The sequence below is a fragment of the Vicugna pacos genome, chromosome 20 (genome assembly GCF_048564905.1).
Source record: "Vicugna pacos chromosome 20, VicPac4, whole genome shotgun sequence".
Lineage (NCBI taxonomy): Eukaryota > Metazoa > Chordata > Mammalia > Artiodactyla > Camelidae > Vicugna > Vicugna pacos.
Genome location: NC_133006.1, coordinates 17055122 through 17077026, shown reverse-complemented (window position 1 = coordinate 17077026; position 21905 = coordinate 17055122). Strand labels below are relative to the sequence as shown.

The window sequence follows — 21905 nt, the reverse complement described above, 5'->3', positions numbered from 1 at the left end:
CCCCCAGGGAGGGTCCCCATCTTGGCAACCTTGGCTTGCTGCCACCTTGATGCCAGCATCTCTCCTCTCTCACAAACCGCATTTCCCTTCACCCTATGCTTGTGCAAGCCTCAGAGCTGGTAGCCTTCTGCCCCTACGCTTTGTATCAAAGTCAAAACTGTATAATGCATTCACAAGTGAGGAAATATACTTATTTTCAAAAGGTCAGCCTCACAAGTTATCAAAGAAATGCAAATTAAAACAAGTTCCATTTTCCACCTATGAGATTGGCAAAGATGAAAGTAATTATATATTCAATAATTGGCAAAGGAGTGGTCAAAATGGGCACTGCCACCTTCCACTGAAGAGAGGATAAATAAATGTTCATATGCAATGTATAAAGATTATCATTTACCTAAGAAACCAGTGATTCAACCCCTAGGAAAATATGCTAAGAAAATCACTGAAGTTGCACAAATATATTTATGTACAAAAATATATCCATTGCTGCATTACTTTTTTTTTTTTGCTGCATGACTTTTAATATTGAAAAATGGAAACAACCTAAATGTTCAACAATAGAAGATTGATTAAATAAATTATAGTATAGCCAAATGAAAAATACTTCAATACCATAGGAGCTAAGCAAGCTACAATGTTGAATGGAAAGAATTAAGAAGCAAATGCACACACTAGACTGATCATAAGTGTTGTTTTGAACTGAAATAAAACTTAGAGGCCAAATGCTTCTGGTTAACTTTGAGTGGTGGGATTATAGGTAATTTTTATTTCTCTATCATTTCTTCTGCTTTCCAAAATTTCTACAAAGAATATTATTTTTATAATTAGAAAATATACATATGTGGATTTAAGTTTAATTTCATATATATGTATATATATAAATATGCATATATTTCAGTTAAGTTTTAATGCTATTTTCTTTACATCCTGAGAACAAAGCTGCTCTCCAGACAAGCCACACATATGATACCAGGTAAGGGGTGTTCTTGGCTCCTCTAGGTCCATGGTGCACCCACCCTCCGACTCATGGACTCCATTTGGTGAACAAATGCCTTCCTTTCCCCACACCTTCCCATCTAGAGACTGACTCATCAACTCAGAAAGTCAGAGCCAGAAGAAACCTCACTGATGGGTCAGGGTTCTTGACCTCTCTTGCACCACAGACCCTTCAGCTGTCTGGTGAAGCCAATGGGATCCCTTCTCAGAATAATCGTTTTAAATGCTTAAAATAAAACACACAGGATTTCAAAAGAAACCATGCATTCCCTGAGCTGTAAGATTCTCATGTTCAATATGAGCTGAGGCTGGCTGAGAAGGGAACACACCTGTGCTCAGCCCCCAACCTTTTGGACCCTTTGGATCCATCATCCATGAGCACCTTCCTCCCTCTGATCGACAGGCAATTCTACTGCAGCTTTTCCTTCTTAACCTCCCTTTCTAACAGCCTAGGAAATGGCCCTTTGATCTTCACAGCAGATTGGCAAGGTCAACATCATTGCCTCCATTTCCAGATGAGGAGACTGATACCCAGAGAGGCCAGGATGACCCCATCCCTAATAGCCAATAGGCTCATATGACCTGCTCCAGTTTATCTGAGCTCATCCAGGACTCCTGTGGGGCCAGCTGGGACAGGGACACTTGTCTCCCTCTAGGGCTGTTCAGAGGAAAGAAGCTGCCTGGGGGTGATGCCAAACCAGAAGAAAACGAAACTTAGGGAAGGTGAGACACTGAGAATGCAGGATGTTTATGAGGCCTTTGATCTAGCTGAACCTCGAGTTTTCAGTTACATGGGCCAACACATTACTTCTCCCTTTTTCTTTTTTCAGCCAGTTTGAGTTGGGTTCAATTACCCGCAGACTAAGTTAGGTACAGACTGTCCCCATTTTAAAGATGAGGAAAACTGAGTCCAGCCAGGAGAATCAAATGACAAACAAGTGGCAGAGTGATATCTGAATTCTACACCTCCAGACCTTAACCACCACTGCCTATAAGCCTAAGTGAAGGCCAGATCCATTCCTTCTTGGAGGAGTCAGACCCTTTGGCCGAGAGATCTGGTCATTGCTATTGCATGTCCTCCACCTGAAGCTCAAAACAGAAAGTTCGAAGGCTCATAGCCATGAGACCTCCTACCACAGCCACACCTCTGGGAGGCATGGTCCTCCTACAGACACATCTCTTCGGGCTACCCACGTGGGGTCCTTTCTTCTTAAACGTGTAGATAATGTTCTTTCTACTCCCTCTTACCTACACAAATGACACACTTTGTCCCTGGAATCCCTCAGACACCTTTGAAGTGGTGGGGTGTAGGTGGAAGCAGCTCTAAACCCTCCCCATCATTTCCTCCTTGCCCCGTCAGACACCTCCCTGCTTGGCCGCAGCCCTGGCTCACCTGTAAATCAGTACCTCATCGTCGGAGCAGTTGTACTGCAGCTGGTACATCTTGACCCGGGGAGCGGACTTGCTGACGGACCACTTGACCAGGGCCGAGGTGGTGGTCACATCGGACACCAGCACAGCCCGTTCAGGGGGACTTTTGGGAGGCTCCCCGCCCCCACTGCCTCCACTTCCCCGGCTGGTTTTGCTGGAGCCAGTGATGTCCGAGAGGCGGGACTTGGGGGGCGCGGTGCGGCTGGTGCTGTTGCTGAGGTGTGGCAGCTGGACGATGGACACCTCCACCGTGGCTGTGGCCTCCCCGGCCGCGTTGGCAGCGATGCAGGTGAAGGCGCCGCTGTCCTGAGACGTGGTGATAAGGATGTCCAGGGTGCCGTTGTCATACACGGCCGTCCTGGAGGAGTTCCCCACGAGGCGGTCATCGGGGGTCACCCAGTGGATGAGAGGGCTGGGGTCCCCGATGGCTTTGCACTTGAGCGTAGCCGCCTGGCCCTCCAGCACCAGCAGCTTGTGCGTGTGCTGGGTGATGAGAGGCGGTTCGCACACAAACTCCTCCTCGCGCACGTGCCAGAAGTAGCGGCCCTTGAGGCCCCCTGGGGAGCCACAAGTCTCCAGGTCATCGTCCCTCTCCAGCCTCCTCAGCCAGAGAAGCTCACAGTTACAGTGCAGCGGGTTCCCCCCAAAACTAAAGGACAAGGGTGGGGCAAAGGGCGTGGCCGTCAGAACAGAGGCCTGGGAGCGGGCGAAGATGGGGTCTGGGGGCAGCTTCTGCAGCCGGTTGGAGGTGAGGTCCAAGCGGGCCAGTTTCTGCAGGTCAGCAAAGGTGCCCTCGGCTATGTGGTCCAGCAGGTTGTGGTCCAGGCTCAGCTGGTGCAGGTTGACCATGCGCCGCACGGAGCCCCAGGGCAGGCCATGGAGGTTGTTGTAGGAGAGGTCCAGGTCCTCCAGCGTCAGCAGGAAGTCCTCGAAGGCCTCGTCGGCGATGCCGCCCAGCTGGTTGTTGTTCACGATGAGGTGCTGCAGGTTGACCAGGCCCCGCAGGGTGTCCTCCCCGAGGCTGGGCAGCCGGTTGCTGTCGAGGTGCAGGGAGCGGAGGCTCTCGAGGTCCAGGAAGGAGAAGGGCTGGATGTGGCTGATGGTGTTCCTGGACAGGGTCAGGTCCACCAGCCCCGTCATGTTGGCGAAGTCCTGGCGGCCGATGTGGATGATGAAGTTGCCGCCCAGACGCAGCTCCACCGTCCGCCGGTCAATGTCGGGAGGCACGAAGAGCAGCCCCTTGGAGGGGCACAGGGTCCCCAGTGACTCAGACAGGTTCTGGCAGACACAGTACTTGGGGCAGGCGTCGACCACAGCAAACGCCATGCCAAACGCCAGCAGGCCACCAAGCAGAGTCTCCATGGTCTGGTCACTCAGGCCACGGTGCCTGGAAGGGAGGGACACAAGGTCAGGGTCAGGAGGCGACTTTCTAATGCCCTCGCCCAGGGCTTCTTCCCTCACACACACCCCCTGCCTTGGGGAGCAGCACAGAGTGGCATCTGCTCTGGCAGGCGTAGTCTCTTCTCCCAATCTCTCTAATACAGTTCTGCTTTTTCCTTTCTCCTTGGTTCTTATCACCTTCTAATAGACTATTTAATTTACTTACTAATGATGTTCGTGGAATATTTTCTATCTCCCCCACTAGACGGTCAGTTCCATGAAGGCTGGTACTTTTGTCTGTTTTATTAATTGCAGTATTCCCTGCATCTAGCACAGCATCTGGAACACAGTAGATGCTCAATAAACATTTGTTGAATGGATGGATGGGCAGATGGATAATTCCATACCAGTGGTTCATCGAATAATCATTGGATTTGAAAAGTGTGTTATGGTTGTATTTTGAAGCCAGTTTTGCCTCCGTAATTAGATTAGGCTCAGCATGGAATCAAATTCGACCAGCATTCCTTAAGAACAAGAACATGGACAAGGAGCGAGCTGGCCCCAGGAGATGCCAGGGTTAGTGGGGAACTGGCTTTGGATAAATTCTTCACCATGGAGAATCCACACAGTGGATGAATCTCTGGAAGTTCAGGGAACTGAAGAAGGGGTTGGAGGGGAGGCAAAGGCAAGGGCTTCTTTGTATGAGCACTTAGTATGTGCTGGGTCCTCTGCCTGAACCTTCACGTGCATCATCTCATCTAGGCTCCAGGAACACCCTTCATAGGGAAGGGCTTATCTGCGTGTATAGATGAGGACTTGTCTGTGGCCTGAGTGCCTCCTTCTGGTCCTTACTCGAAAGTCACCTTCTCACTGGGGCCCCACCCTCTGCATATACCTCTTCCCTGCTCTGCATTTTCTCCTTAGAACTGTTCACTAATTTACTGTATATTTTACCTACTTGTCCTGTTATTATTTGTCTTCTGCACTGGCAACAAAGCCCCAAAGGGTTGGGATTTGTTTTTCTGAGGATGGCCTGGAGCCAGACTACTGACCAACTAAAAGGCCTAAAGCACTGCCTGGCACATAGTAGGTGCTTTTGCATAAGTGACTCTCCAGGGAAGGAAGGAACAGGACTGTGGCTCAGGTCTTTATGCCTCCGAATCTTACAGTTTTCTCACTGTTCCATGTTGTACTCAGTGTGGCTGTATTTATGTAGTGCTAAAAACATCAATTGAGTTGGACTTTTGGAAAATGAGGCACACTCGTTGAGTAGCGTCACACAGACCAACAGCTCTCAATTTGCCTTCTAGGAGTGTTAATTAGGGTTCTGCAAGGAAGGCTCCTAAGGTCAATGAACTGGGGAAGTGCAGCCCACTCTTGCTCACTCTTGGAAAGCTCTCTACGCCTTAGCAAGTTCAGAAGGGTTGAGAAATTCTGCGGCAGTAAAGAAATTTGGCTTAATGTTTAATTCTACATTGCTGTTTTTTTTTTTTAGCTAAATAGACTCCTTTTTTTTTTTTTTTGCATAACAACTATTAATACCTTGGGGAAGTAAAGCTCCATAGCTCCCAGTTTGAGGAGCACAGATGCTGACAAAAGAACTAGCTGATAAAAAAAAAAAGACATATAATAAACAAAAACCTATTCCAATCAGATATTACTTTATTGTGAAGATTTGAATTCCATTATCATGTTTCTTTAAGGGCAAATCTCCCACCTGAGACCCTTCAGCGCCAGAGACTTAACTCTACATTTCATCTGAACTGAGCATTATTCCTGAACAGAAATGTCTAACAGAAATATGATACTAGCCACAAATGTAATTTTATATTACATATTGAATTACATTTAAATTACATGGCCATAATAAAAAAAGTGAAAAGAAACAAGTAAAATCAATTTTGATAATGTATTTTATTTAACCCACCATATCCAGAATAGTATTTCAATGTGTAATCAATGCAAACAATTATGAATGAGATGTTTAACTTTCTTTTATCTGTACTAAGTCTTCAAAATCTAAGTGTATTTAACACTTAGAGCACATTTCAAGCGCTCAGTAGCCCTATGCGGCTATAGGCTACCACACTGGACAGCACCATTAGAGCAGGTGTGAGCTAACTATAGCCCACGGGCCAAATCCAGCCTGCTTCTTGTATTTGTAAATAAAGTTTTATTAGGACATGGCCATGATCATTCCTTTACATATCGTCTATGGCTTTTTTTCATGCAATAATGATGGAAGTAAGTAGTTGCAGCAGATAGAATGTGGCCAGCAAAGCCTAAAATATTTGCTGTCTTGCCCTTTACAGAAAAAGCTTGCTTGTTTTTGTTCCAAAAGTTTTTTTTTTCTTTTCATCTTCATTATGGTCACCCGCATTAAAAGCTGTTATCAATGTGCCTTATTCCACCAGCTCTGCTCTGAGCTCCCATGAGCAACTGCCCACCCTGCCAGTCCCTCACTGACCTCTTCCCTAAGGGGTACCAGCCTGCCCTGACCCAGGTCCCGCCAGGCACATCCATCCCAGAGGTGCCTACATGTGGAAGCTTTCCATCTGCCATCTTCTCCACATTCAAATGTGTTCTGGTCCATGCTTAGATGAGGCCTGATATAACGAATAGGAATCTTTTTTTCATCTGCATTGACCTTCTTTTTGTTTTAACAGAAGAAAAAGTCTTTGCAAAAGCCAGCTCTGCCCATCTCCCCACTTTATCTCTCACCACTCTCTCTTCCCCTGTTCTTGCTCCAGCTACACTCAACCCCTTTCACATCTAAATGCCAGGCTTGATCTTCCTCCAGGACTTCCTCCATGCTCTGGTCTCTTCCCGGCTTCTCCCTCAACTCCCCTCCTGCCTGGCCAAGCTCCTAGTCCACCTCCAGGCTCAGCTTAAACACCACCTGCTCCAGGAAGCCTCTCCAAAACCTGGACCAAATTAGACCCTCCTGCTGTTTGCGCCTTAGCACCCCGTACTTGTCCTACGTATCGCTCACCACATTTTTAATTATAATTCCTTAATCGTGTACATGTATGGGTTCCTAGACTGTAAACTCCACAAGGCAGGGAACTTATCTATCTTATCCACCCATCACTGTATCCCAGCTCCCAGTACCACACCTGACTCATAGTAAGTGCCCAATAAATATCAAATGAATAAATGAATAAATGAATAAATGAATAAAATTTGGTGCTGAGCCAAGTGAGTTTCTGGCATTGTCACTGAGGTTCTGAGTTCTGTATCAACACTGTCCAAGGTTCACTTGGCTAATCAGCTGAGAAAACCATTTTCATGGAGCAGCCTAGTCTCACAGAAGCTTTAGAAGCATCTTCTGCTAACCGTGCTTCCCAGCATGGCTTACTGTGCTCAGTGTTAGGGAGGCCTTATGTCCCTGGTCACTGTGTCTGCTCAAGGAGAGGTGAGCAGTACCCCCTCTACCCACTGGGGACAGAGAGAAAACCACACCCAAGGAAGTCCCTTGCTAGTTAAGTTGGAGGTGGATGTGTACATGCGTTTGTGTGTGTGTGTGTGCATGTGTATGGGGGGATAGGGTTTAGAAAGCCTCTGGCCCCTGAGAAAGGTGGCTTCCTCAAGAGCCCTTGTCAGTAAATGCTGCAAGTTTCTAAGGCTAAGCAGGACTTCCCGACATCTTCCCATCTCGGCACATGCAGGAAATGGCAATGTTTGTCAGGTGTATCCGAGTCCAGGGCCAAGGCTGTCGGTGGCCTCTGTGGGATACTTCTCACTGTCTCTCCTGACCCCTTCTCCACTGTCTCCGACCCCACCCTGTGTCCTGTAAGGCTGACCTGTAGGGGCTGCTTCAGGGCAATGTGGATGGACTGCCTCAGCCTACAGCATCCTTGGGCCTTTCCCTCCTTGCTTCTGCCGCCTGCCCCCTGATGGAGAGCGACGGCGATGCAGCAGGCAGGAAAGACCCGGACACTGCGATGCACACCCTGCTTGGGGCCCATCGTTCCGAGCGGTTTTGTCCTTGTAAATTATGCTAAACAAACCACACTAAAAAGAAAGTTTGTTGAGGATTAACAAACGTCTAATGAATTCAAATCTGTGACATAATAGAACTGGGTAAATATATTTTAAGTAATCAGCATGGAAGATTACTGACGGAGAAGTGACTATTGAATCTTAATTAAAATTGTATTCTGAGAACTGTCACTTAATATATTACTCTCACAGCCAAACAAAAAGCAGCTTAAACCCCAAGTTGGGAGGGAGGTGAGGGGAGCGGGTGGATAACAGGCAATTAGTTCACACGCCAGGGGGATGGGAGGATCTCTCTTTTGAGCTGGGATTTGAATGAATGTTAGAAGGAGCAACCTAGGTCCCTCTAAGCAGCTCGGAGTGGTGTAGGTGGTGAAGGGGACCACGGAGATGTGGAGATTAGGAGTAGAGGGCTGGTATCAGGAACAAAGAAGCAGATGAAAGCCGGCAGGAGGGGCCATGGGATTATTTATGGGCAAAGCTGAGAGAGATGCATGGGGATCAGAAGCGAGGCTGTGAAATGGATGCTGGTATCAAATGTCAGAATCAGCCTTCATGGGAGGAATCCATCTGCAAAGGAGCAAGAGCTTGTCTGCTCAGAATGTCTATGAGCCAGGAGCGGGGAGGGAAGGGGAGAGCAGGGGGAGTTACCAGGGAGCCAGCGGCGGCTGAGCTGGAGGGGAGGAGAGACAGTCTCCCCTGAACCTGGACCTGCTGTGCCGTAGGAATCAGCGCCTCTGGGCGTTTACCCAGAGTAGGGGCAGTGTCTCCCTGCCCACCCCAACCCCCGCCCCGTGTCTACGAGCGGTTTTCACAACTCTGCCACTCATCCATGAGGTGCTTTTGTGTAATTAGAAAGAGCCCCTTAGCTGAACAGCCTTGTGCTGTGAGCAGCCTGCCCTGCCATATCTCATGGCCTGAGTGTCACTATCCCTGATTTAACCACCAGGGAGTGAGGGTCAAAAAGGTTTGGGCCTGGCCAAGTTCTCCCAGCTCTCCTGAGAAGAACTATGATTCGAACCGAGTACAGTCTGGCCCCAGGCTGTCTTTAGAGCAGAAGAGGCCCCTCCAGAGGCCCCCATGTGCCCGATGTGACCAGAAACTGGCGCCTCCACTACGGATTGCGTAGTAACCTGTGGCAGCCAGCTGTTCGACTAAATGTGGGCACTTGTGTTTCCTGCTTCTAGGGGATGGGCTGGAAGGGACGCTGGTGTTCTCAGGAGCAGGGGCCTAATTGGCTCAGAAAGACCCACCTGCCAGGCCCGATGGTCGTGAGTCACATACAGACACACACGCACGCGCACAATTCAATATACTGGCAATAAATATAGAGTTGTGGAGCTAGGCTGGTGGCTTGTCATCAGAATCTCCAGATGGGATTTTATATTTAAAACAAAAGGAAAAAAAGAAAGATGAGGACAGAAAGAGGAAAACTAAGAGACATGGCGGACATGGCGGCACAAAAGGAAAGTTCCTGTTTCTTCACTTGCTGTGGACACCACAGACTTCCCCTCCTCCCCCCAGCCCCTGGGCCCTGCCTCCCTGTCGGAACCACGTTGAGCTGTTCCAGACAGAAGAGGCAACATTTAGCAGATGGCTGGCACGATGTATGTGATATCTCTCCACCCTGATTTCCATTTAAAAGATACCTTAGCAACCAGCCGAGGAGCCGCCCCTGGAGCCTGTAAATCAAGTAAGATGCCTGTCTCTGCTTCAGGTAAAAAGAAACGGCCCCTCCAGGGTGCTCCAGGCCAGCAGGAAAGTGTGAATTAATAAGAGTGGGAGAGGTTTGGATCTGCCAGGAGAGGCAGCCGCCTGCGTCCTTCCAGACTTGCTGCTCCCCGTAAATCACACCATTCAAGGGGAGCCCTGAAGGGACCAGCTCTGGAGCCAGGGGACCAGAAAGGGAACCTTGATTCCCAGACATGGGCTTCACAAAGGGGTTGCTCCTCTTGTCTGGGAGTCTCCTGGTGTGATTCAAGTTCGAGGCTTTCAGCTCTGCCCTTGTCCCACACAGGCACCTCCTCCTCCCAGGCCCTCAGGAGGTAAGTGCGGGGCTTCTTCTAAGGGTAAGAAGAGTGAATTAACATCACAGAACTGATTCCTCTGCACCCTCTCCATGATGCTGCCTTGTACAGGGATCCTTCCAGAACTTTGAGAAAGAGGGGAGGGGGCAAGTTCAACAAACGTGTGCTGGAGAGGGAGATAGCTCCTGACCTCAAAGAGCTCCAGTCTGACAGGGGAGGCATAGTCTTTGACCGCAGGCAGCTCCTATTGTGGTCTTGGAGTTACAGCTTCTAGTTTGAAGGGAGAGGTTGAGAAGAAGAGAGAGACAGAGAATGCCAAATCCCCAAGGGGGCCCCCTGCCCTGGGAAGGTCCCAGCTCCATGGCTCCTTTCTGGACAGGATGGGCAAAAACATTCCCTGTGCTGTCCCCAAGCCAAGCCACGGAGAAAGAGGCCACATCCCCAATCCTGGGACTTCTTCATAAACTAGCTTAAAACAGTGGTCTTAGATAGGACAGGTGACAGGGAAGACAAGGGGAAAAGGTATCTAAAACATTCAAAGGGCAGACTGAGCCCATTTAGACTCTGTTTAAACTTCTGTTGTGCAAGGTAAGCAGTTGTGATTGTAAGGGAGTTATTAAGCTCTGAATTGCTTCCTCCCTGCTCTCAGTTACAGCACTCTGGCCCGCTGCGAACGTGTCCATGATAGCTTTTATTGTGCTACAGTGTAATTCTGTGTTTCCGTGTCTTCTACCCCATTCACCTGGGAACCCCTTCTTGTCAGGGACTATGTTTTGTTCAGCTCTGAATTCCCAGGAGCAAGCCCAGGACCTGGCTCAGAGTAGGCACCAGGGACATGTTTGATGAGAGAATGAATGAATGAATGAATGAATGATGAGTGCACCAGCATGAAGAGCCGTACTCCCTGGCACCTTCATCACTCGGTACAGGCTGACTTACTGCAGAAGTGTGCTTGCCTCTATCTGGGGCAGGCCGGGCAGGCTAAGAACGGGATGGGATGGAGGATAAATACTTCAACTTCCTCACTGCTTGGATGGGACAATTCTGAAGCACGTTCTGCACAGTCTCCCAGAAGTGCAGTGGCCCTTTGAAGTCACCTGCTACTAACACAGCTTGTACTGGCTGCCTTCCCCTCCTCATCTCACCTCCCACGCCTCTTCCCTTTCCCATATGTCCTGCAAGCACCAGTCAAATAAATCACCTACACTCAGATCCTTGTTTCAGGTCCATTTATGGGCAATCCAGCCCAGGTCACAATTCTTAATTATAGCTCTCATGATATAAGGTACCCACTGAGCCTGGGCCACTGTGGAAATGTCAGATACATGGAAATGAAAAATGATGAAAGCCATGCACATTCTTATCAGTGACTAAACCAGCAACCCATTAAAAGAAGTAGACCTTGGCTCCTCCACAAAAGATTGACATTAATAGTTGAATGGAAAACGTCTTCTACCCAGTGTGTTCACGACCGGGGCTGGGGAGCACCAGCCCTCTTTTGTCTTGAGCTCTGTGTGTGGCAGCGTGTGGATGAATGTGTGTGAATGAGTGTGTGTGAATGAGGGAGGCCCATGTACAGATGGGTGTGCAGGGTGAGTGGAGAGGTAGGTGTGTGCATGAAGAAGCAGGCGTGTCTGACTGTGCCTGGAGCCGCCTTGGTGTGTGAGTGAGGGGGCGTCGCATGAATGGAGGTGATTGCCTGAGTGAATGGGTGTGTTTGTGTGAATGGAGACCTGTGTGGGTGAAGGAGGGCCTGGTTTTACGAATGAGGACCTGGATGTGAATGAGGCTGCCTGCAAGTTGAGGGCGTGTGAGGAAGGGAGAGGGAGCAAGCCTGTTTGTTTAGCTTTGATGGGAACAAATGCTGTTTTGCTGCCGTGTCGTCAACTGCAAATGCATTAATCTCCATGGTCGCCTGTGATCTGTCCCTGCTTAGGGGACACAGACAGCCCACAGGGCTGGCAGCTCTCAGCATCAGCTTAGGCCTCAGCCTTCCTCCCCGTTTCTGCCTGTCAGCCTCCACACCAGCCCTCAGGTGTGAGGGTGTGGGGGCTCTGATTTCACACAGAGAGATCTGTGCTTTGATTCAGTCATGGCTTTCAAGACTCTCCCTGAAGTATCTACCCCCTGCCCCCACTTCAAGCATCTTTCAGATTCCATCACCTGAAGCCTCAAGCAAGGCTCCAGCTCTGGGAACCTGGGTGGACCACCTCCTGCTCACTTTGGAGGGGGAATGTGCAGAATGTGGACACACAGGGATGCGTGTCTAGCCAGCAGGGCCTTTCCAGTCCTTTCTCCCTCGTCCAAGGTTTTCCCTGGCAGAGTCATGTTCAAGGATTCAGTCTTTGCCATCTTAGCCCTTTCTAAATCACAGAGCACCCCCAGGCTCACTGACTCACCAGCAACCCCCATCCTCAAGCACCCCGGTCTCCCTCTAGTCTCCACACTTAAGGGAGCAAGCGGAGTATGGGGGCCCCTCTAGGACCCTGTCGATGAAGGGAGCAGTGGGGTGGATAATTCAACGCGGCAGATAATCCAAAACTCATTTCCATTTGGCTGGGGAATGTTCACTCTATGATTTACTCTCCTCATTATGTTTGGCTCAGGCTAAAATTAAAATTGGCTTTTCTTCTTCAAGCCACCCAGGCTACAGGGTAGGCAATGGTTGGGTAGCATTAAAGTTTACTCCAGCTAGAGAACTTAATTACGGGTCAATATCTGACCAGGACATCAGACTTAAAGGTCAGTAAAGGTAGGGGTTGGATCTCCCTCAGTGAATGGGGCTCCCTGAGGGCGGGGCTGTGTCTCCCTCAGACTGAGGCTCCCTGAGGACAGGGCTGTGTCCAGTATCTATCTTCCCATAGTTCTGCCTCTGGGATCTGAGGCTGATATTAGCAGTGTCTTCCTGCGCCTCATAGGCCCCTCTCATCACCTGACCCTTGGAAGCCCAGGTGAGGGGCAGGCCTCCCTGCAGCAGCCCTTCCCTGTAAGTCCACAGCTGGGCCTCAGCAGGCGCCGCCCTGGCGTAATATCATTAAAGCTCACAGGAGAGAGGACAGAGACACATATCAGTCAGGGAGGAACAAACGGCAGAGTTGAAGGGGTACCTGATGGAATTTTAGTGAAGGGATTATTTACAGAGGTGTGGGCAGGGTTAGGGGAACCCAAGAAGGGCGGTGTGACCACCAGCAGCTGGCAGCAGAGGGAATCTTTGCAAACCCTTTCACTCCTAGGCCTGAAGGGGTGAAGGCAGAGGGCAGTTTCCAGAACCCACGCAGGGTTACAGCCACGGGAGCGCAATAGGGATGGATCCAACCTACTGACCACCTGCAGCCTGGGTGGGAGCGGCCAAGGGGACAGGCCCCTCTCTCTCACCCTGCCCTCTCACCTCCTGCTGGGCCTCCCAGCGGCCAAACCCAGGAAGCCAGAGGACAAGGGAGCCTGCACGAAGCTGTCCTCACAGGCCAGCCTCCCGGGGCACAGGGCAGGGTGGATAAAGGTGGAGAGTTTACTTGCAGGAGCAGGTGGGAAATAATCTGCACACAGATAAAGCTGCTTTCTTTCTTGTCAACTTTCCCAGTGAGTTGTTGGATAATGAAATCACTTGGAAGTGTAAGAAGAACAGGGAGGAAAAGGAGGAGGAGTGGGAAGAGAAAGAAGGAAGAGGAGAAAGAGGAGAGGTGAATCCATTGGAAACAATAAACCCCCACAGACTCAAGGGCAGTAAATATGAATTCAATTTGCTTTTGCCATTTACACAGCCCAGCCTTCTTAAGCGCTGACAGGCTGATCAGATAAAAGTCGCTTTTGCCACCAGGATGGCACATTTAAATTTTTATTGCAAACACCAGGCTCCATTACCCTGGGATTTGCTCTCTGCATTCCTAATGTTGTCTTTCTTCATGTGGGAATGTGAGCACCCTGGCTCCCAGGGACAGACTCATACAGCAGGAAGAGCCTGGTGTAGGAGTTCTGTGACCTGAGTCCCCATCCCTGCCCTGCCTGGGGCCTCAGCAAGCCACCTCTCCTCTGTGTGCCTCAGTTTCCTCATCTGGGCAATTTGGCTAGATGACAGATAGAGAGAGAGAGAGGGAGAGAGAGTGTGTGTGTGTGTGTGTGTGTTTGTGTTGGTGGGGTTCATGTATTCAAATCCATTTCTAGCCCCAGTTTGGTGAGATCTGGGAGGGGAGCAATGAAGACACAGACCAGCCGAGCACCCAGTCCACTCCTGTTCCCCCTTCCCCTCTCCATGATCCTCCTTCCTTCCCCATTTCCCTCCGCCTCTCCCTATCTGCTTCACCCTCTCCTTCCTTTCTCCTTTGGCCTCCTCTCTGGAGACTCTGTCTGGAGTCGAGATCTGGAACAGTGCAGTCCACTCTCCCTCCTATGACCTGACCCTCCACTTCACCCCCACCCCAACAGACACAGGAACGTGCCTGTCTCCACAGCAAAGGCTCAATCATTCAATCAGGCATCTGTGGAGCACCTGCCCCACGTGGCATGCAGGGTGTGGACATGAGAATGGATGAGCCAAGTGGGACATCTCCTCTTTTCTCTGGAGGAACTTACAAACCCATACTTGGATAACTGCAAGCCAGCAGAGGAGGACAGTGTGTACAACCATTTGATAAAGCAATACTGTTTTTCCATTTTACAGATGGAGAAACTGAGGCTTTGGAAGCTTACATAACTTGCTCAATGACTGAAGACAAAAGGCAGAGCTAGAATCCCAGCCCAGGTATGCCTTACCCCATGATGGGTGACACTGTCCTCACAGTAGAGGGAAAAGGAAGTGGCAGAATTCTATGGGAATTCTTCAGAAGACAGCCCTCCTAACCAGGTGAGGAGGGCCCTGGACTGTGGTCTTAAAGGATAGGTGGTAGGATTTCAGCAGTTAAAGCTGGTTATCTTACCAAGAACATTCTAAAAGAACAAAGATTCCGGGTGCTGTGGTAGACCAGCCACCTCATGGGCAAAACACCGTTTCACCCTGTGCTTGAATCCTGCCTCTACCACTCACTAGCCCTGTGGTTTGGGCAAGTTGCCTGACCTCCCACTACCTCTGATGAAGTAAAATCGGATGATCTCATAGGGCTGTGAAGATGACTGTGTCCCTCCATGTAAAACACTTCAGCAGGTGGCGCAGAGCGAGATCTTGCCAGTGTCACCCACTGTAATTCTTCTTCTGGGGACTGTCTTTAAGTCACAATCGGCTGTTCTTTCAGATTGCCACTAAAATCAAAAGCTAAAATGTAAAACATATTCATAGAACTCAGTTCCCCCAGGGGATCTCAACCACCAGTTTAAGCAATTCTGTTGCTGTAGGTTCCATGGGCAGAAGTTAAGGCAAGTGACGCTGGAATCCAGGAGCAATAAGTGAATCTTCTTCCAACCCAGCTGCTCTGATTCCAGAGCTAGGCTTGAGGATTAGTTTGGAAGTTGGATGCCTCCAGCCCAGGGGAGAGGTGGCCAGAGGTGGAGGGAAAGAGCCTTCAAAGGCTAAAGTGCTTAGAAACCATGAAAGTCATGATGAAGCCCTGCTCAGGGTATTTTGTGGCCACTCACCACGGGGGCCAAAGAGAAAGGGTCCAGCCGCTCCTCTCTGCTCACTCCAGGCTTCTTAGTAATTCTGTCCCCAGCCTGTTCCTAGCCACCAGCGGCCCTGCCAGCACAGATGCTCTGTGCTCTGTTCACCAGGCTTCTGTCATTTACGTTGTCTGTACATATTTATCGTGCTAAATCATTAGCAGCTATAAATGTTTATGGAGCACCTACTGTGCTGGGCGCCATGCAGGTTCTCAATAAACAGTTCCTTTCTGCCCTCTGGGAGAGTGCAGTCTATTAAAGGCAAGACAGAGAGCCAGCACTGAGGGAAGAGGGAGAGGTGTACCTGGCAGGGCACAAATGACAGAAGCAAAATCTGCCTTGTCTGCCTCCTCAGACTGGAACTCACAGAGAAGCAGGGGCTGTGTCTCCCCTCAAACTAGGAAATCTTTGCACCTAAGTCATGATACTAGTTCTTCATAGAAACTGTATTTATGCTTTTTTTGTGCAAGAAATGACTGCCTCATTGACCTTCTCATTAACCTCAGGCTCAGCGTATTCCTACTCTGTGCATCAGTTTCCCCCATGTAAATGTGAGCATTAATTGGTTTTAAAGTTGCTGTGATGTTATGATTTTAACTACAGATACAGCAGTGAGTTTCACCTTCCATCGCTCTTCCGTCCCCTAACTTGGCTACCTTTTAGCATCACCATAAGGGCAGCCGTCACTGTCTGGTGATGTCTTCTCCCACCTGAACTAACTGGGGACCTGTGATTGGGGAATCTTGAAAAAGTTATGTCCTTAAGCCTATATTTTTTGGTGAACTTCTCCAAAGACCAAAGATGTGAATTTGGCTTCAATAATTCTTACTCTTTTGCACTGAAATGTAGATGACATCTTTGTCACCATCATCATCATCATCTTATCACCATCTAATGGTGAACACTAGCTGAGTGTTAATTATATGCTAATCACTTTATGCTTTAACCCTTTCATCCTCTCATCCACCCTATGTGTGGTTGGGATAATTATCCCTATTTTACAGATGAGGCAAGTGAGGCTAGAAAGATGTTTAGCTGACTTGCCCGGAGTCCCCCTCCTAGTCAGTGACCACTGGTCCCTCTAGGCTGTCAGAGAGTTTTGTCAATACTGTCAGTCTCGGGACCCTAGGACTCCCCTCATTCTCCAGGAGAGCCAACCAACAAAAGGTAGGCAAGGCTCTAGCCAAACAGTCGGCAGAGTCATTTTATTATCAAGCACTTAACTGAGGGAGAATGGGAGCTCAGCCCAGAGTTTTGGGGTGGGGTTCCCTGCCCTGATGTTTCAGAGGTCAGGGTGCTCCCAGAGTTAGAGCACGAGCAGGTGAGAGATCAGGGGGCTAGCTGCTCCTGAGGAGAGTCCTTCACACTGGTCCCAGTGGGGGCGTGCGACTCCCTCTTTACTCACCCCATCACTTGGCCTCAGGATTCGGGGGGGTTGCCGACTTGGGGAAGGGACTCACACCTTCCTGTTATGAATGGGAGAAGCAGATCAGTGCCCAGGTGAGGCAGGGAGTTTTGTGTTTCTCCTGCAACCCTCTGGGTTTAGTACTCAGCAAGCAAGTGCTCCCCTTGAGACCCCAACTCAAGCAGCCTCAGGTAGGGTGAAAAAAACCATTCTTCTGATAATCAGGAGATTGGAGTGAGCTTGAGGCCAAAGCAGGGATGCCCACAACTGTCTACATCACTCCTGTTACCCTCCGTTGCCTCAAACGTCATGGGCAGGGTGTTTGGGAGAAAGGTGATCTCTGAACTCTTCCAGCCCTAGCCTTTCACGACCCTATTCTTGATGCAACACTTAAAAAGATCAAATCAATCAATGGTTGAAGTATTAATGGCTGCTTAGGTTAACTGAGAATTCTGCACTGTCTAAACCAAGAGTCCCTAATGAAATTTTAGGCTCTGTCCCCTGACTTGTGGAAGTAGTATTTGGAGGGACTGCAAGGCCAGGGAGAGGCTAAGCATTTCTCCTAATTCGCATCACATAAGTGCTTCCTGCTTTTTGACATCAAGCAGAGCCAGAAAGGATGAATGCCTCTGGCTTAAGTTCCCATGCATGGATAGAATGTGAACGACTCTTGGTCCAAGAACTGGTAGCCACGTGTTGAGGATACAAAATGACAAAATAGAAGGCACCTGGGCACCTGGTGATCCCAGCACCACGGCACAGTCCTGGACTCTCTGAAGTTTTTGTTTAATTTTAACTTAAAAAAATTAGTTTGACTTATAAGAAATTTCAAAAATAGTAAGAAGTCCCACAGACTCTTCACCCCACTGCCCCCATGAAAACACCTCACATACCCGTGGTGCACATCGAAGCAGGAGACTGACATTGGCACGATGACATTCACTCAAATATTGACCCTTTTCCCTCCGCTTTCTACATAAAAGAGAAATAAAAGCCTTTCTCATTTAGGCTACTTTGTTTTTTTTATCGCTCACAATGGGATATGATTTCCAAAAGTACAAGGTGGTATGCAAGCCCCACCTCTGAGGCAGGCAGGTGGTAGACAGAAGGAGCTGGCCCAGGTGCAGGGGACAACCCGACAACCTTCAGGGCAATGTGGAGAAGTCCTTTTAAACAGTGAGAGGCACTGGACTTTCAAGTTATCTTTCCCTCTGATGGCGCTGGCAAAGGGACCATCCTCTCCTACCTCCTTGCTCCACCACAGACCTCGGCAGGCGTCCTTGCCCCCATGCCTAGCTCTGTGCTCACCCTTCTTTTGCTGGGCCCACCTCCACACCCACCTCGTACCTACGCAGAGCTCTGTATCCCTCTGCTAATTATGGAAACTTGAGATGCTCATTAGTGTTGCTGGTTCCTGGCCCATCAAAGTCACATGTCAGGACAGGAGAGCGAAGGCGGGTGACATTTGTTGGTATTTTCAACTCAAGTGAAAACAAACAAATTGCACTGCAGTTAAATGTCAAAGGCTCTTGAGCATGTTGTTGGGAGGAAGGAAGGGACATCTCCTCTCAGACACAGCCTTCTCTGTGTCCCTAAGTAGGTGAGGGTGGGAGATGCAACCGTGCTGGGAGCCTGCAAGGAGGGCCAAGTGGGCGGTGTTTGTCAACGTCCAGCCTCATCCCACTGTGGCTAGACATGGGTAGTCCCTAAGAGAGGACACTCATGCAGCATCTATCCATTCGTCCCGAGAACATTTACTGAGCATGCAATAGGTGCTGAGAGGCAACCAATGATGAAGCAAATCTGGCTGGTCTTCACCTCCTGGGAATGTGTCTCCCTTAGAGAAGACAGAAGGCATATACACATATACACATATAATATAAGAAGTAAATAGTCGTCATTGTTAAGGTTACAATGTTCTTTGAGTTTTCAGATAAATAAGAGGGAAGGAGAATCAGGGATGAATTTCAGAGGCTTTGCTATACGGCCAAAGGATGGACAACATTTAGACGTGTGCAGGTACGGACTGAAGGTGACATTCATCTCAAGATAGCCCCAAGGCATCCCTGCCCACATTATTATTAGCTTTACTAGCATTATTCCCCCCGAACTGGAGGGAAGTACACCTATGGAGCTAGATACATGTGCTACAACTCAGCACAGGAAGGGGTTCTGGGGTCTGTGAACTTATTGGAATCATGTGCTGAATTGTATGTGATCAAGCATTTTTCTCAGAAGAATGTCCACAGCCCCCATCAGACTCTGCAAAGTAGAGGTGATTTCCCCCAAAGCTGAACCCCTATTCTAGAGGCTGGCAAGAAGCAAGTCCTCACTGGATCTCAGACCATTACTTATTTGAGTGAATCCGCCCGGGGAAGAGAGGTTGGAGATTTCTAGATGTGGTTCTTCCTGCACAAGCTCTAATTCCTGAGACCTGCGTTACGTGACTGATTTGGAGAGACGAAACCAGCCCCAGCTCGAGGGGGTGGGGCAGGAGGCCGAGAACTAGGGGTGGGAGAAGGAGGGTAGGCCAAACTCTTCTCCAGGGAAGCAGCATCCTCTGCTTATGTCCAGCCCCGCAGTGATTGAATTATCAGCCCTTTCACTTAATGAACATCTCTCTGGACTGACCATGAGACCTGTGTGCATGAGACCAGACATTTCATTGCCAGAGTCCAGTGGTGCTGTGTTGATCCTGGTTTCCTGACAATTACAAGAAGGAACCAGAATGCCAAGTAGCATCCTTTCATGAGCTGTCTTCCACTGTTTTCAAAACACACAAGCTGTCTTCCACTCCCTAGTCCCACATGTAGCTCTGGGTGACTGGGGAGGCAAGAAGCCCCTCGTAGGAGATTCCAAAGTATAAAAGGAAGGCCTTGTGGGGAAGGGCCCTTGGGCCTGGACCACTCTGTCTGCAGAGAGATGAGGAAACACATCACTTCTCCCTTCCAGATTAGGAATGAGCAAGAACTCCACAGGCTGCTGGTGGGCAATCTTCCAGGAACCGTCACTCCTTCGTCTTGTCACTTCCAAGGGTACCTCTCCCAATGACAATGATATTATGGACACTTGAGGTCACTCTTGGGATCGCCATCATCCTCCCTTCTACATGAGGAGAAACAGAGGCACAGGACAGAGGCTGGGGCTTTGGTAGAAGATGCTGGGAGAACTTTTAAGTGTCCATTCTTACCTCTCCAATGAAAGTCTTCTGGGAACAAAGGGGGAGGCACAGACCAGATTTGCTGTGTAATGTGACAGTGCATGTCAGAGTTTCTCTAGGTCAGCTTGCTTAACATCCATAGTATCAACTGGCCTCAAGGCCAGGGTCATGTCTGGTCAATAGCAAGGTCACCCAGTCTAAGGTCCACCATGCCATCGGTCTGTTCCTGTTGGCACCCCAAGCCAGAATTAACCACATAAGCTATCAAAGCCACACTAATCAGTGGTGTCACCAACCAGGATTACAATGTCACTGTCCACATGGATGAGTTCTGAGCTCAGCTGGATTCTTACCCTAGCGCATCCTGATATGTGGGGGAGAGAAGTACACTTCGGTCTGTGGGTCTGCAGTGTGTGAGCGTAACCCTCCCTAAATTCTCTACGTCAGAAGCTAGAAGAACTGAGGGACTAGACCCACCTGACTGTCCCATCAGGTTCTGCAAACCTTACACATGGGCACTGAGAGGAGCCGCCCAGACCACAAACAGGAGAGAGAAGACCGACGACACTGGCGAGGTTCCCAGCTGTGGGAACAATCTGGAACTGCACTTCTCCCCAACACTTCCTTATCACATGGAAAGAAAACACACACACACAGAGGGAGAGAGAGGATAGAGAGAGAGGGGAAGAGGAAGAGAGAGAAAGGACGGAAGGGAAGGGGGAGGGAGAGAGGGAGAGAGACTATAAATGGACACACACCAGCCGCCGAGGGTCAGAGGCTTGGATGTAGCTTAAGCTGCCCATGCAGAATAAGAGCGACCCTTTGCCTGTGTGTGCTATCCTGTGTGTGCCCCGTAAGGAACTGTCACCCTGGAAAAGTCACTGGTAGTGCCCAGAGGCTGGAAGGAAGAGGCAAGGGGGGAAAGGAGAGTTGGAGAGTGAGGATGCGGCAATGCTGTTGTAGAGAAAGGGGGTGGTGATTGGTTGGCACTGATATGCTCATCTACATCCCACTGTGGAGGATGGATGAAGGAAGTCTCAGCCCTCTCTAGCTTTAAGGATCCAAGAGGGAAGCTTTGTTATAAAGAGCATCGCCCCACCACACCCACAGCCACCACGCTTAGCAATGCCACTCCCACCATAGCTCCCCCACAGTGGGAGCTTCTCCCCTTTCCCCCACCCGGACATTCACAGACGCACACAACTCTCTTTGAGTTGGCTTTGATGACCAGATGTTTCTTCCCTCTGGGCTCAAAAGCCCCTCTTTTTTCTCCAAAGGAAGCATGGTCAGGACTGGGTGCTTTGCAGGAGGGTTCAAAGTTTTCCTCACAGATGCCTCTCGGGGCCTCTGATTTGCTGGGGCCATGCTTCGTGCCCACGGTCAGAAAGTCACTCATACTGACTATTCTCTACAGCAAACTAATTCTGAGGTTCTGGCAGACACGCCAAAGCTCAAAGTCAACATACACGTCAGTGTCCAGCCCTGTCCATTGTTCATCAAGTTCAAACACCTCCCAGCCTCTCCCTGCTTTGGGTTAACCCTTAGTCCCCACATACTTTTGTGCTGGACTATCTCTCTGCTCCATCTCATCCTGTTAGGAGTGACGCCAGGTTCACTAGGGAAGTTGGGTCCCCTTTTCAGCTGGGTTGCTCCAGACCAAGAGGGCAGACTGCCAGATCCAGTGGATGGGTAAAAAATCAGAACTTCATTACTTAAAACTTCCTCAATGTCTAATATACTCAACCTTATCTGTAATTAAGGAAATGAAAATGAGAACATCTCAATATTGCTTTTCATTGAGAGACTAGTAAAGACTGTTGATACCCAGTGCTGCTGGGGCTATAGGCAAACAAGCACAACCGAACACTACTGGGCGGGGAGGGGTGGGGGTGCAAATTAAGACAGACTTCCTGGAAGACAC

The 21905-nt window shown here is 49.4% G+C and overlaps 1 protein-coding gene across 9 annotated transcripts in view; it reads right to left on the bottom strand.

Moving 5' to 3' along the window:
• LRFN2 (leucine rich repeat and fibronectin type III domain containing 2) overlaps positions 1-21905 on the bottom strand; it is a 190990-nt gene that overhangs the window by 60707 nt on the left and 108378 nt on the right. For 6 of the 9 annotated variants that reach the window (XM_015237470.3, XM_072945072.1, XM_072945075.1 and 3 more), the window contains one exon: positions 2390-3814. In XM_015237470.3, the coding sequence (XP_015092956.1) occupies positions 2390-3789 (1400 nt within the window). In that variant the 5' untranslated portion in view covers positions 3790-3814. Of the gene's footprint in view, positions 1-766; positions 801-2389; positions 3815-4033; positions 4147-21905 lie in introns of those variants that run through there. The other 3 variants (XM_072945073.1, XM_072945076.1, XR_012062160.1) reach the window with 3 other exon arrangements.